A 14146-nucleotide genomic window follows, 5' to 3' on the forward strand; every position below is an offset into this window, starting at 1 on the left:
GAAGTTAGAAGTTATAATCATATTATGATTTTTTTTTTCTATTTTAAGTTAATCATTGATTATTAATAGTGGTTGATTGTTCCAAATTATATGATGAGGGTGTATAACTTTTTTAAGCTCGACTTTTAGGTTGTAAAGGGGTGTAAATTAATTTAATTATGGTCCAAAATTAAATATCCTCAAAAGAAAAAAGTATCAGAAAATATATTAACTCAATTAATCATTACTATGCAATAAAAACTAAATTAAACTACACTCCCAAACGCTACTTTATCAGACTAGGAACGCAGTTTGATTGGTACGAAGTTTCCTCTCCAACTAATATTAGACTACTTTATCCCTCATTTCTACCTATTTTTTCAATTCTATCCATTCCAATATGTTACTACTATTTTTCAAAACTCAGCATCTAACCTTTCCAAAAGATCTAATTGCCAAGATCTGCATATACATATCTAACGGCTGCTCACGGCCCGAGCTTTACGAGAACGTTATTTACAACGAGAAGCCGGGACTATCATATACGCAGTACGCTACCTCCGAGATCGAGATGAACTTACTTCCTTAACGTGGAATGCGCTTTTATGTCCGTGACATCAAGCGGAGAATTGAAATCTTTGACATGACTATTCTCGGATGTTCGGGTTAACCATGCCAATACGTCACCATCTTTCTCCGATAGTGCTTGTTTTTCTTCGGTTTCCCTACTAACTGCATTGGCCTTGAACTCGGCCAGCGCCCGGTATTCTTTTGTTTTGATATGCTTGGTTTTGTACTTGGGAGATAATGGGCCGTCTCCCATCATCAGTGTCTGAAGCAAGCCCGTGTACCTCTCTTTGTGGTGGGATTCGGTGGGTTTCTTGCTGTAACGACCAAAGACGAACCTCCCTTCACACTGGTCGCCCGACAATAGCTCCTGGATGGCAAGCATTAGGTACTTGCCTTCCTTGTGGATGTCCATGCTGGGATGTTCGAGCTGCATTTTTCAAGAATCGGATGCGAGAGTTAGGCAACTAAAAGCGCACGAGACGAGAGTGTGTCTTGTTAGAAACGACAATAAAGGCCAATAGATTAATTCTCGGGATGGGCATAGAGGAATTAAGGCTGGCAAATCGTGCGGGTTGGTTGTTACCGGGTCGACCTGATATCGATGTGACCCGTTAAGGCCAAACCCTCAACCCGAGCACGAACCCAACATACTACATTCAAACCCGCACATGACACGGATTCGTTAGCGACACAAACTTGATAACACACGACAATAGTTTATGTCACTTGTATGTTAAGATTTGACAGAGAATAAAAGTGAACAAAAATTTTCGATGATGGAAAGAAACACAGATGAGATGAGAATATTACCTTCTGTACTAATAGTTTATCTGCCTCCTCCTTGAGTTTCAGATAGCACTCTGCTAAGCTCGGGCACATGAAGAATTCGATGTATCCTTCCAACATTTGCAGATGTCCTCCCTGAAAAAACAGAAGATTCAACACAAACATACATCGAAGATTTGAGATTTCCGTATAACATTTTCTGATAAAGCAAATTACCGTAGCACCGCACTCCAGTTTACCACCGAACAGGAGAAGAATAGAATCAGATACTCCAGTTGAATCGCGTATGAAAACGTTATGGACTTTGACCTTCTCACCAAATACCAACCATGGGTATTGTATCGTATCATCTCGTGCATTCACAGAATTCTGGAACAAATGAATTAAACAAGATTGTCATAAACAGATCAGTAAATCTAATTCTACACATACTTCAAGGGATGGAAAATCTTGTGAGAATATGGGCCGGGGAGTTTGAACAGTTCGATTTTCCAATTTACTAGTGATGAGTGATCGACTGTTTGATGCAGTCCATCGTGTTCGAGAAAGGATAATGGATCTAGTGGATAGCTGAATAAGCTTCACAACATACCGCATTGAGAAAGACCGGCCCATCAACCATTGTTTTGAAAGACATTGTACCGTTCTGAGGCTGTCAATAAAGAAAAAGACAACGTGTCATCCGTGTTGAGTTTATTCGCTTGAGACCGAAAAGAATTACAAGTAGAAGAAGTGTAGAACTCACCACTACAGACACGATGCCAGGAAATAAGCCAGAACATATTACACCACAAACCAACGAATGATTGTGACTTAGTCTGTTATTAGTTGGTGCATCTGTATCAAGCAACCCAGCATCTTTCAAGATGTTAGTGAATTGTTTACGAAGAGAATGGATAGCTTGCAGAGTTTGGCGGGAGAGGAAGTTTCTCCCACAATACTTGCGTGCTGATCCTTTTCTTTTAGCATTTTTCCATCCATCATATGCACGAACAAGTGCTATATGATCACTATAGTCCTCTGCTGAGAATCTCAGCTTGGCCGATCCAGACTGCAATCACAGATAGAGATGTGAATTAGCATGTAAACCTCTCGATATAGAGATGTTCAGTAAGAATGGATAATGATGACTATAGTATTCACTGATGCTTCAACTGAATGTGAAAATAATCTTTCCTTCAATTCGACATTCATTAACAACACGTGAATGTGCTAACTTACATCATTTTTATCTCGAGGCAAAAGAAAAGGATCCCGGGCACTGAGACCAGCGACAATTGTCAGTATAGGATCAATGCAGCAATAGATAGCACCCATGATTAGCATTTTCCCCAGATTGGGATCCACCGGAAGCACAGACAAGAACTTTCCTGATTGCACAAGATAAAATTCAGATAATAAAAAGTGGAAAGGCTACATTTCAAGATGAGTAGCATAACATTCACATACCAAGATGAGTAAGCTTCTCATTTTCATCTAAAGCACCAATCATCTTCAAATAATCAACAGCATTTTGAACCTGAAATGTTTAGAGAGAATCGAGAAGCATGACTTTCAGTGCCTTGGTGGCCGTAAAAAGGCAGGTGAAAATCATGTTGTATCCATCACAATAACTTAAACATATACTAACAAATACACACTTCAATTTTCTCTTACCAAATGTTTTAAAATCAAGAACATTATAACCTAACATATTACTTATTCTCTGATACAATTCTTGAAACACATTTCGTCAGATATAGGCCTCAATATCTTGCAACTTTCAGCATTATACATCTACAAGAATGAAGAGGTAGTTTTCCTTACAGCCAGTGGTTCAGGTGGCTGAAGAGAAGCAGAGATAAAATCCCCAATACTTTCAACTTGTAAGCTTTTAATTTGCAAGCAGAGAGAGTTCAATGGAGTTCTTAAAAGTTCAGGGAGTTGATATTCAGCAAAAGCATCATACAAACATCGTGGATACAGGTGGTAGCACTCACCTGGCTGTACACGCCCAGCCCTACCCCTTCTCTGCAAGCCAAACATGGACATGAGCAACATTATTGGCTAAATAAGGAGTAAAAAATAACGATGAACAATATTGGAAGTAAACAAGGATGTTTTAACTCACTTGCCGAGCAGAAGCTTGGGATATCCATGAAGGTAGTAGACACGGTGTGTTATTTAGAGCATCATAAGTTGTTTCCTTTGCTTTTCCACAGTCGACGACAAAAACTATGTCATTGATTGTAATACTTGCCTCAGCTATATTCGTAGCAAGCACTATTTTGCGTACGTTGGGAGGTGGCCTCTCAAATATGAGTTTCTGTAAGATAAAAAGGTTGGAGATGGTAATAAAGCACATTATAAAAACATGGATGTTTAATAGAAACAGAGAAATACCCTCAGGGCAAAGCAAGTTTAGCATATCAAAATAAATGTTGCTTCCAGAACAAATCAACTCAAGGATTTTAAATATCGGAATGAACAGATTATCTTTAGAACTTTATATTCTCTTTTGTCCGTATTCACTCCAGAAGGCTAATGAACATATAAGACTCAAGCAATGAAAGAATAAGTAAAAGAAAGAGGGTTAATATAATCCAAAAACCATTTACCTGTTCAGAAGTTTCCATTGAGCCATGGCATGTAAGCAGCAGGACCCTATTCGGATCACCTAAGAGAGGGTGAGCTTTTAATTGATTCTTCAAACAACTAATATCCTCCCACCCGGTCATAAATACCAACACAGACCCAAGGCGTTCCTTGCGAGTTATGTGGCACAGTACAGCCTTTAAGAGGTTGAACCCAACAAAGTCCGGTATCCAGTACCATAACGACTCTTGTACTCTAGAGCTATAGTTTTCAAAATTTGCTTTACTCATAGCATCCTGTCCACAAAACACATAGCATGAGCAATCCTATGTGATAGAGCAGGCATAACGAATACAGTATGATAATCAGAATTTGTTACGTGGTGCAAAGTTCAAAAAAAGGAATCCTACCTCAGCAAGAGTGGTAATTTGATTTATTCTTTTCTGTGGTGCAAGTTGTCTTTGTGTCTTCCGAAGCTTCTCTTGGGCATGATCATCTAATTGGTTGGATAAAGTTATCTCATATCCCGTCATTTCCAGTATATCTTCCAGAAAACAGACTCTCACGGGATAAGTGAAGCCCTGCACCCATATAAGACTTGCTCTTCAAAGGGTAATTAATGTATAAACACAGACATCCGTCACGACCGTTGCAGATTAAGTACAATACTAAACCCAAAGCTGATTTCCTATCCAAAGACATGGCCAAGTACCAAACAAGACTCTATTGCATTATCTAACACCGCAACCTCATAAGTTTTAGGCAACTCCTATTTGAACTTACCGGAATATGAATCATAGGTGCTCCACCGAAATAATTAGAAAATAGATCAGCATTCAGAGTGGCACTCATCAAGATTAATCTCAAATCCCGTTGACGTGGAAGAAGATCCTTCAAGACAATCAACAAGAAATCTGGAAAATGGAGCAGCATGTCAGGAATATAATACTTATAAGCTGTAATAAAAACAGATGACCAAATCTGTGTACATATAAGGGCGCACCTTCATTCATGCCTCGCTCATGAATTTCATCAACAAAAATATGAGTTACACCATCTAGGTTTCTATCGCTCAAGAGCCTTCGGAGCAAAATTCCAGTGGTACAGAAAAGCAAATGTGTATTCTTGCCTTTCGTTCCCTCTAATCGCACTTTATATCCAATCTATCATGAAAATTATAAATATAGTTTAAACAAAGAAACTAAAAGAAAAGAAGCTGTGACAACTGGAAATTATCCATTCAGCAGTGACTTAACTCAGAAGGTAGATACACCACTTAAACTGAAACTAGAATTAAATTAAGAAGAAACAGATAGCAAGCCTACTGATTCACCAAGAGGTTCTCCCCGCTCAGCAGAAACTCTTTCTGCAACAGTCATTGCTGATATTCTTCGGGGCTGTGTGCAGATTATGTTACAAAACGCTCCCCTGCCAGACTCTATATTTGCCTCCAAAATATATTGAGGGAGTTGAGTGGTCTTACCACAACCAGTCTCTCCAGAAATCACCACAACCTATTGTTTACAAGAAAAATTAGGAACGGACACATGTAATTATAAATTAAGAAAGTTAAAACAACTTGACCAATGAATATCATAATTCTTGAAGTTCAAGTTGCGATTCTCGATCTTCAACATTCCGTCAATCCCTTATTCTTGATTTCAAAAATCCATCAATCCCTTTCTAGCCACAATAAAATCCCATTAATCACAATTCTTCAGATACTAATAAAATTCACAAAGAATCAAGAACTTAACCTGATTCGTCACAATTTCTTGAAGGAGCCTTTCCTTCTCCCTAAATGCAGGGAGGGATTTCCTAAAATCCAGCATTCGTCTTCCTTCAGATGATTCCTGTGTTGAGAAAATAATTAACTGAACTTGAGATGCAAAAAACATTACTATAAGTTTGACATAAAGGGTGATTGGCTCAATTGTTACAAGCACTTATTTCTTATAAAATAAAACTGGAGCTTATAGGATGTCAAACATATTTTATGGGCAAGTCTTTGAAGTGTTAGCCAGAAATAAGGTCATGTTAGTAATGCAATTCGTGAACCTAGTTAATTCGAGTGATGTTGCACCAAAAAATGAATAAGTTGGTTCACAACCATACAATTCATCAACATTCAAATGAAATGCATACCTGCCAAGTTCTTTGCATATTACGCAATCGCAAGCTCCGTCTTTGCAAAACCTTCTCCATGACAGAAGCATCAAGAAATGGGTCTGCATGTTCAGCAGTATCAGCATTTTCAACTGGATTGCTGGACTCCATTTCGTTTGAAATCTGACCGCCCTTTTTGGAGTTTAAGCTTGTTCTATCAAGATGTTCCTGAAGCAAACTCTCAACCCTGCTTTGCACGCTCAATGGGATGACAACCTGACCAGGTAAACACAAGATTCAGGTAAGATGAACTAATCAGACTTTTTGAATAAGAATCTAGTCAGGAATACAATGCATATCTGCTAACAACTGACGAATAAAACAAGTTCCAGCTCATATCTTTGTCACTGATATATAAAAGTATATGAGAAACAAGGTTTCGAGAGATGAAGTATTACACTGCATATTTTGGAAACTGACAGAAAGTAGCTATACAAACAAGTTTTGAGTAATTCTGAAGGTCCAAACAACAAAGACCATAAATGATTTTGAGGGTCAGGCAATGGTGGAGATTGCAATTCACAGCAATAAAAGTGCAGGTAACACGAGCCAATTATATGAACCGAACAAAAGCCCATGATTTAACTTGGAGAACTTTCTTACCTCCCTCTGAGGCCGCATATCATCCAGATCAGGCCTATAGTTGGGAAGAGGGACCTTGCTGGCCACAATCGCTTCCCCATATCGTTGACTGACAATGATATTCACAGCATTTTCGACCTTTAGAAACAACAATAAAGCGACAAAATAATGTGATGAAGTACTATGTCCTACCAGTAAAGCCCCATGTGTTTGGCAAGGCCGGATATTAGTTCCAAGTGACACTCATCTCTCTTATCACGATAAATGATCTCTTGATCTTTATCATTTAGTAACAACGCGCTGAGCTTCCATTTCCACACATACATATCCGCCTCTGGTGATGACGGCTGTAGTAGAATGTGTATGGTATAAATAATCGGTTCCATACATCAAACAACTATGAAGTAAATGCAAGCAATTCTATAGCTGAGAAACAGATGATCACTCTGTTTCTCATCATAAAAGCAACCAAGAAATCAAGAACTTCTATTCTATTTGCATCATACTATCTAAAATGCAGTATCCTCAAGTACTTCCACGCACTTCTCCACGTTCAAGATTACATTTTTATCCCAATCATAAGTTATAAAAGTAAACTGGGACTTCAAAATTCACAGCTGCAGTTAACTAACTGACATTGTATCAAACACCATCAGAGCAATTATAGAAAAGCAAAATTTAAAGAATTACAGAGTGGTATTCGCAATCCCATCTATATCCATTGGCAAAGGCGGTGTAGTCGGTGACAGCTACAACTCGGGAGTTCCGTAAATACAAAGTTGAAGAAAGAGCGGCGGATTTGCTGGCGGCGCGTGCAAGTAACGCCCTTACCCGGGAATGCATAAGGATTTGTTTATTTATTGTTATATTGTTAAAAACTTAAAACAATTCATTAATTTATAGAAGTATTTATTAAATTTACATCGATACTGTCCAAATTTACATCAAGAAAGAATGAAAGAATCATATTGTAATTCTTTTTGTGAGATTCGCCCAAAGCCCATAAAAATAATTAATTAACAAAAATAAAATATGTCAAGTAAATCATGAACGAATCTTAAATTGGAGAATTTTAATCACTAGTTTAGAAATATGTCTGATTAATGATTTTTTGACAAATAGATTTATGGAAGAACTACATATGGAAATTAATAGACGTTAATTTTAACACTATCATAATTCTAAAATATGGAAACTTACCCCAAAATTACACATGAAAATTTAAAAAATATAAATCTCTAGAAAAAAGAATTTTTTATTTGATTAGGTACTTTATCAAGATTGGTGGTAATGTTTTAATTTAGACACGACATAAATCAAAACTAATGATATAGTATACCGTAACTATAATCTAACAAATTTTGATTTTTAATTTTTTTTTATTACATATAAAAAATTCAAGAACTTTAAAAAAATGTCTGGTACATTCTTTTATTTTTACACCATGATAGCTATAAGATCAACTTTAATTGGTAGATTTTGTGTATATAAAATAACTCCAAATTTTATTTTTACCCAAAATCCGATTTCCACACTCTACCCCTTTTACCGCTCACTCTCTTCAATTCAGACCCCACTGATTGTTTCCCGCAATGGATTCGTGTTGAAGTAGTGTTTACGCCTCAGAAATTCGTAAATTGGTTAAACCCAGGAGCAAATTTTGAATCTTTCGGTGCGCCATGAACGCTCCAATTATAGGTAAACACACATCTCTCTTTAATCTAATGAACCCCTTTTCTTGCGTTTTTGCTGTTTTTACAAACGTCGTCGTTTCTGGGCGCATGCAGACCCGCTGCAGGGGGACTTTCCCGAAGTGATAGAGGAGTATTTGGAGCGTGGAGTTATGAAATGCATCGCCTTTAATCGACGTGGAAACCTTCTTGCTGGTATGATTTTGCTTTGATTTTGTATATCTCAATTTCAATTCAGTTTTGTTGTTGTTGTTGTTGCTGTTGTGTTTGCTATTGACAATGTAGCTGAGTATGGTGGCTGAAAAGTTCATTGCTTTACTTGGTTTGGGTGTTTATTTGGTGGTGTTCGGTTAGTTAGACAAGATAATACCGGGATACAAATATTGGATAAGTCAAAATAGACTTTATCTTGGTTCAAATTAGTCATAGCGTGATAGGGGTGGAGGTGAGATGGATAATCGGGCCGAGATACATTGGCACGGGCCATGTTTTTTAGAAAAAGGGCGACCGAACATGGCCTATAGTCATGAACAATAGTGAGGACCGAACGAGTCCCTATAGTGCTATTTTGTCTTGAAACACTAAAGGAATTGTTCCCCACTGTTCTGTTCGTGGGAAGTCGAGCTCTGTGGCTTGATTGTAGCGTATGCGTATGATTTGTATGGTTTCGACACTGACTGTTCCAGTATTGATGTTTCCTACTGTCATGTTTTGATCTCTTCTGTGATATCTGTTTCCGAATGCAACGGCCTTTTCTAGGTTCTCCGATGACATGTGCCCAATGTTCCTCCATGTGATGTGTCGTAAGAGTAGTGTTATTCGCACATAATAAAAAAAATGAGTTCTTGCGAGTTGCGACCCAAACTTCTAACTCTTTTGCCTAATTGATTAAAACTGGCCATTCTGGTTTTTCTTGTTCTTTTTGTCCTTGGTGGTCTTGAACCACATTAGATCTCTCTTATCTATTTGTTATCCGATGTGCTCGATTGCAAGCTAGCACCTCTCTAACTCTGCTATTTGTTTTGAACATTTTTGCCAGCTGGGTGCTCTGATGGAAGTTGTGTCATATGGGATTTTGAAACCAGAGGCATTGCTAAAGAATTAAAAGATAAGGAATGTGCTGCCGCAATAACAAGTGTTTGTTGGTCCAAGTATGGCCACCGCATACTGGTGTCAGCTGCAGATAAGACATTGACTCTTTGGGACGTGGTCAAAGGAGAGAGAATCGCTCAAATTTCCCTACAACAAGCTCCTTTGCAAGCTCGTCTGCATCCTGGTTCATCCACTCCGTCACTTTGCCTAGCTTGTCCTCTGTCATCAGCGCCCATGATCGTCGACTTGCTCACAAAAACCGTAACTGGGCTTCCTGTGTCATTGTCTGATACAGGGGATGGTGCTACCCCTCCAATACGAAATAAGTTTTCAGATGGATCTGCTGCATATACACCTACTGCTGCGTGCTTCAACAAGTACGGCGATTTGATATATGTAGGAAATTCCAAAGGAGAGATACTGATAATTGGTAGTACAAGCCTTGAAATACTTGGTATAGTTTCTGTACCGGGGAGCGCTGTCATAAAGAATATCGTGTTTAACAGAAGTGGACGATATCTTCTGACAAACTCAAATGATAGAATCATCAGAATCTACGAAAACCTTTTGCCACTCAAAGGTGGGCTTGAAGCGCTGGGTAAAGCTAACCATGAATCTGCTGAGCAAGATGAAGATAAAAAGTTAAAAGCTGCAGGATCGAGGTCTCTGGCTCTTTTCCAAGAGTTTCAGGATTCGATCACCAGAGTGCACTGGAAAGCACCATGCTTTAGCGGTGACGGGGAATGGGTGGTTGGAGGTTCTGCTAGCAAAGGAGAGCATAAGATATATATATGGGACAGGGCCGGGCATCTTGTAAAAATTCTCGAGGGCCCAAAAGAAGCATTAATAGATCTGGCATGGCATCCCATTAAACCTGTGGTTGTTTCCGTCTCCTTGACTGGCTTGGTTTATATCTGGGCAAAGGATTATACGGAGAACTGGAGTGCCTTTGCTCCTGATTTTAAAGAGCTTGAAGAAAATGAGGAGTATGTGGAGCGAGAAGATGAGTTTGATTTGGTGCCTGAAACAGAAAAGGTGAGTAGTGCTTTGGGTTTTTCCATTGTGGGTTTCTTTTGTTTCTTCCTAACTGAGATGTTAATGTGTTTCCAGGTAAAAGATTTAGGTATCAACGAAGATGAAGATATTGATATTTTGAACACCGAGGGAGATTCTGCCTTCAGTGACTCAGACATGTCCCAGGGAGAAATACGCTTCTTACCCCCTGATCCATGCCCCGATGTTCAGATGGAAGACGGGCTTGTTGTAAATACTTCAAAGGAAGGGGAAATCAGTGAGACTGAATCTCCTCTTTCCGAGGAGGCAGGACAAAATGGCCATCTAACAAATCACGAATCCAGTCCCCTTGATGGTAAGCTTTTTTTTATCCTTTCAAATTGCTTAATGTACTTTGATGCCTGTTCATTTATGTCGTGTAACATATATCTAAGCAGTTACGATATTATTCTTCCTGACTTCAATTCAAGTGATTGCAATTATTTTGCAGAAGACACAGGAGGAATGCGCTTAAAAAGAAAGAGGATGCCTTCAGAGAAGTTTCTGGATTTTGAAACTGAAAGTATTAAGAAGCAACCTCCAAAGTCGAAACCATAATTTAATTTACTTGGAGCTGTAAGATGTCTTGTAGTTTTAGGTTTCTAGTCTTAGTAGTTGTGAAGGATGTTAATTTTGACTTGCATCATACCTTCACTTATTGTCTTCTGCTTCCATATAAGGCAAGATTCTTATATTTGAAGTTATGTTCATCAGAAAATATATCCAATTTGCCTCAATATTAATCTGCTGCAATTTCTTTTATTATCTTTATTCCGAAGTTCAAAGAAAGTTCCATTGTAGAAAGACAATTCTTATTGTTGTCTACATACTTTGCGGGTTCCACGGCACTGATGCTTGGGTCATGGCAGTTTTTCGTCTTTACCTTCTAATTATCGATATTAATGGTTTTTCAATGACGATTAAATGCAAAAAAGACCTCTTTGTTGATTTTTGATGGTTATTGTGGTTTATATTTCTTGTTTGGCTGCATTAATGGTAGAGTTTGCTTAGAGATTGAGCCATGTATATACTTGTCAGGTTTATTCTTTCTTATCACAGTAATTTGTGTATTCAATTTTCAGTCTCTCCGGTTGTTCTTGCATATTGGAATTTCCATCCGCCATCCTCATTAATACGGTAAGTTAATGAAGTTAGTGATTTCTTTCTGATATGGTTGTGTAAAGACTAAAGAGCATACATCTAATCACATTAAGGTATGTCCCGAATGAGGAAAATGAATTTTATTTCTTTTACCACTTTTCATATTCTATGTCTATTTTATCTGTCAAGTTCCTCATATTCTTGTGTAGCATACAAATTGAATCATAAAGAAACTATTTTTTATCTTTTGCAGATACGAAGCTGTAGGTGACATAAGCAGTGAGTGCCACGATAACGAGCATAGCCGTCCCCATATTCACCAGCAATTGCCTTTCTTCATTGAGCTCCGTGAGCCCTTTCATCTCCTTGTGTTTCTGCTTTTCTGAAGCTCTATATGATTCCTTGTTGTCTGCGTGCTTTTCAGGGATTCCCGCAGCTACGTCTTTCTCCAATTTCTTCATCTTGGTAGTCTCCTTACCTTCCTTCTCTCTTGCTTCGTCGTCTGGTTTCTCTGATGCAACGTGCTTTTCTTTAGTTACATTGCTTTCTTTATTTACATTAATCTTGGAAGTTACATTTGGAGTACTTCTCATTGGGGTAAAGCTCCTTCCTCTCCGATCACTGTCCTTATCAGGCGGGTTTTTTGGGCCGACTGATGCCTTGTTGTTAGGTTCAGTTGATGCCTTCAGAGGCTCTAAACTTTTCTCTTCTGCAGATTGGCTCGTACCATCAGCTGGAGAAGCTTTGTCTAGGCCCTTTTCCGGGATAGGTTGCTTTTGATTGCCATCCAGAAAACGTTTCGTCTCCGGATGACCTGATAAATCTTGTTGTTCGATACCACCTTTCATGTCTCTAACTTCTGGAGTACTTTCTGCTCGACCCTTTTGAGGGGTGGGTTGCTTTCGGGTGCCATCAACACCTCCACTTCCCGTAGCATCTTCTTTCCCAACTTTCTCTCTTGGGACTGAAATGCTAAGTATCCCTCCATGGAACTTGGCACGAGCTGAATTCATTTCACCGTTTTCTGGAACTTGAAAGTCCTCCTGAAAGCGACTCCATCTGTTGCCACCTACAAGGCGTTCTCCACGAACCCGGATGGTGTTCCGGCCTTCCAAGGTAACCTTGACCTGCTCCTTCATGAAACCTGCAAAAGAAAAGGTGAAATTCTCGAGCTTTTTTCCGATTCTAGCCGTTGGTGTTTTGCATAGCAATGTTAAAATATGCGAAATGATTATTGAACTATTGATTTGATCTGATTTTGCAACGAACGAAGATTTCAGCCAAAATGCCGTAATTTTGGTATGTAAGTGAAATGTCGTTTTAATTCTCGTCTGATTATGCCACATCTATTAATCATGCATGAATATTTCTTCGGTTGCAAAATTAGATCGAATCAACATTTCAGGAATTAACACGCATATTTTACCGGTGTATGCAAAACTAGAATTTGACAACTCAGTCCGCTTACGCACCAGGAAGATAAATCCTGAGAATGTGAGATTCATCGTCTTGCTGCCATTCAGACTCTGGCGTAAAATCATCGTAGACTGGTCTTGCAACGCCTGATCTTGTTGTCCGTCTAGAACTAGCGCCACCGCCACCTCTCGGCCTCATTGCCATTTCCTCTGCAACTAGTTTTTTCTCAATGTGGTAGGGTCTATTTTGAACTATATGACAGCAACTGTGTGTGTGTGTGTATGTGTTTGTGACAGCCTCATGCATTGAGTTTACATGTATATATGCACACACATGAGTTTCTTGATATGAATGAAAAACCATTGCTTTGCATTAGGGTTACTTGTGTTGCTTTGTTGGGATTTGGATTGGTGAAGATGCAATGTAGAAAGAATTTCTTTTCCTCAAAGATATGACCAAACTCTGAAAAAGTGATTACTTTTCAGAAGGGATGAAAACTGGTGATATTACTTGACCTTCTATCCCAAGTAAGAGTTTTCCTACATTTGATTCTTTGCCTTTTTCTGTATCTCTTTGAGAATTGTGATGACTCGAAGTTTACTTGATTACCTGTATTACAATTACATCATGTCAAAATATTCACATGTGAGTTATCCTGCGTCGAAAATGTGCCGTAAAAAGATATACCTCGATTGATTAACCGAGTCGGATGGTTACATAGATACATATGATATGGTTTTATTTCAATTAGCAAATTCGTTTGAAATTTAGATGCGGGTATCTGGTGACTTGATTAATAATTGGATGGGTGTGCATAATCCTGTTTGATTTTCGGTGACTCGACTAACCAAATCGGATGAGTGTGCAAATATCCAATTAACGAATACAATACTAAATAATTCGGGCAAAATTTAGGTACAACAAATTGAATTCTCGATTAGCAAATTCTAGCACAACTTATGGTAAGATTCGATTAACCAGTACTCATTTTGTCCCAAGATAAGTTAGTCATATTTCTTTTTAGAATGTCTCACTGTAAGTGAGTAATTCCCTTTTTAGCAAAAACTCATGTCTTATTTTATTATCCACGTACTTTATACACTCTTTACTTCTCTACTTTTTCTGTGATCCCATAC

At 38.4% G+C, this 14146-nt stretch overlaps 3 protein-coding genes across 10 annotated transcripts; 1 reads left to right on the forward strand and 2 right to left on the reverse strand.

The window, feature by feature from the left end:
* Positions 1–193: 193 nt before the first annotated feature.
* LOC125210882 (DExH-box ATP-dependent RNA helicase DExH3-like) lies at positions 194–7628 on the reverse strand. The gene is made up of 19 exons (XM_048110501.2): positions 7348–7628; positions 6850–7004; positions 6679–6766; positions 6055–6291; positions 5667–5762; positions 5235–5423; positions 4913–5072; positions 4693–4823; positions 4320–4490; positions 3933–4205; positions 3446–3640; positions 3142–3345; positions 2785–2854; positions 2557–2705; positions 2081–2386; positions 1928–1987; positions 1552–1704; positions 1360–1470; positions 194–976 (listed from the first exon to the last, which is right to left on the reverse strand). Exons 1-19 carry the CDS (start codon positions 7498–7500, stop codon positions 557–559), a joined length of 3321 nt encoding a protein of 1106 aa, XP_047966458.1. The 5' UTR covers positions 7501–7628; the 3' UTR covers positions 194–556.
* Positions 7629–8158: 530 nt separating this feature from the next.
* On the forward strand, positions 8159–13385 carry LOC125214293 (protein RBL-like). 8 transcript variants are annotated; one of them, XR_016137221.1, is made up of 9 exons: positions 8160–8355; positions 8445–8543; positions 9388–10475; positions 10551–10809; positions 10945–11069; positions 11576–11630; positions 11848–12059; positions 12310–12893; positions 13000–13385. XR_016137221.1 is itself a non-coding variant. In XM_089068825.1 (5 exons), the coding sequence occupies exons 1-5, from the start codon at positions 8337–8339 to the stop codon at positions 10966–10968; spliced, it is 1509 nt and encodes a 502-aa protein (XP_088924951.1). In that variant the 5' UTR covers positions 8159–8336; the 3' UTR covers positions 10969–11230. The 8 variants fall into 8 exon arrangements, 2 of the variants coding, with proteins under 2 accessions (XP_088924951.1, XP_088924950.1); XR_016137223.1 differs by having other exon boundaries at positions 12310–12752; positions 13039–13385; XR_016137222.1 differs by having other exon boundaries at positions 12310–12752; positions 13070–13385.
* On the reverse strand, positions 11711–13316 carry LOC148930731 (uncharacterized). The gene is made up of 2 exons (XM_089068826.1): positions 13067–13316; positions 11711–12738 (listed from the first exon to the last, which is right to left on the reverse strand). Exons 1-2 carry the CDS (start codon positions 13314–13316, stop codon positions 11828–11830), a joined length of 1161 nt encoding a protein of 386 aa, XP_088924952.1. The 3' UTR covers positions 11711–11827.
* Positions 13386–14146: the final 761 nt, after the last annotated feature.

The sequence above is a fragment of the Salvia hispanica genome, chromosome 3 (genome assembly GCF_029641045.1).
Source record: "Salvia hispanica isolate PSC_SH4W2 chromosome 3, Shi_PSC_v1, whole genome shotgun sequence".
Taxonomy (NCBI): domain Eukaryota; kingdom Viridiplantae; phylum Streptophyta; class Magnoliopsida; order Lamiales; family Lamiaceae; genus Salvia; species Salvia hispanica.

Coding starts and splice junctions, on each gene's coding strand:
- LOC125210882 (XM_048110501.2), bottom strand. CDS start 7,500: ATGCATTCCCGGGTAAGGGCGTTACTTGCACGCGCCGCCAGCAAATCC. Junction 5,763..6,054: donor ATATGCAAAGAACTTGGCAG/GTATGCATTTCA, acceptor TTCTCAACACAG/GAATCATCTGAAGGAAGACG. Junction 1,988..2,080: donor CTGGCATCGTGTCTGTAGTG/GTGAGTTCTACA, acceptor CTTTATTGACAG/CCTCAGAACGGTACAATGTC.
- LOC125214293 (XM_089068824.1), top strand. Junction 8,544..9,387: donor ACGTGGAAACCTTCTTGCTG/GTATGATTTTGC, acceptor CATTTTTGCCAG/CTGGGTGCTCTGATGGAAGT. Junction 10,810..10,944: donor CGAATCCAGTCCCCTTGATG/GTAAGCTTTTTT, acceptor ATTATTTTGCAG/AAGACACAGGAGGAATGCGC.
- LOC148930731 (XM_089068826.1), bottom strand. CDS start 13,316: ATGCATGAGGCTGTCACAAACACATACACACACACACACAGTTGCTGT. Junction 12,739..13,066: donor TCTCAGGATTTATCTTCCTG/GTGCGTAAGCGG, acceptor TTTCTTTTGCAG/GTTTCATGAAGGAGCAGGTC.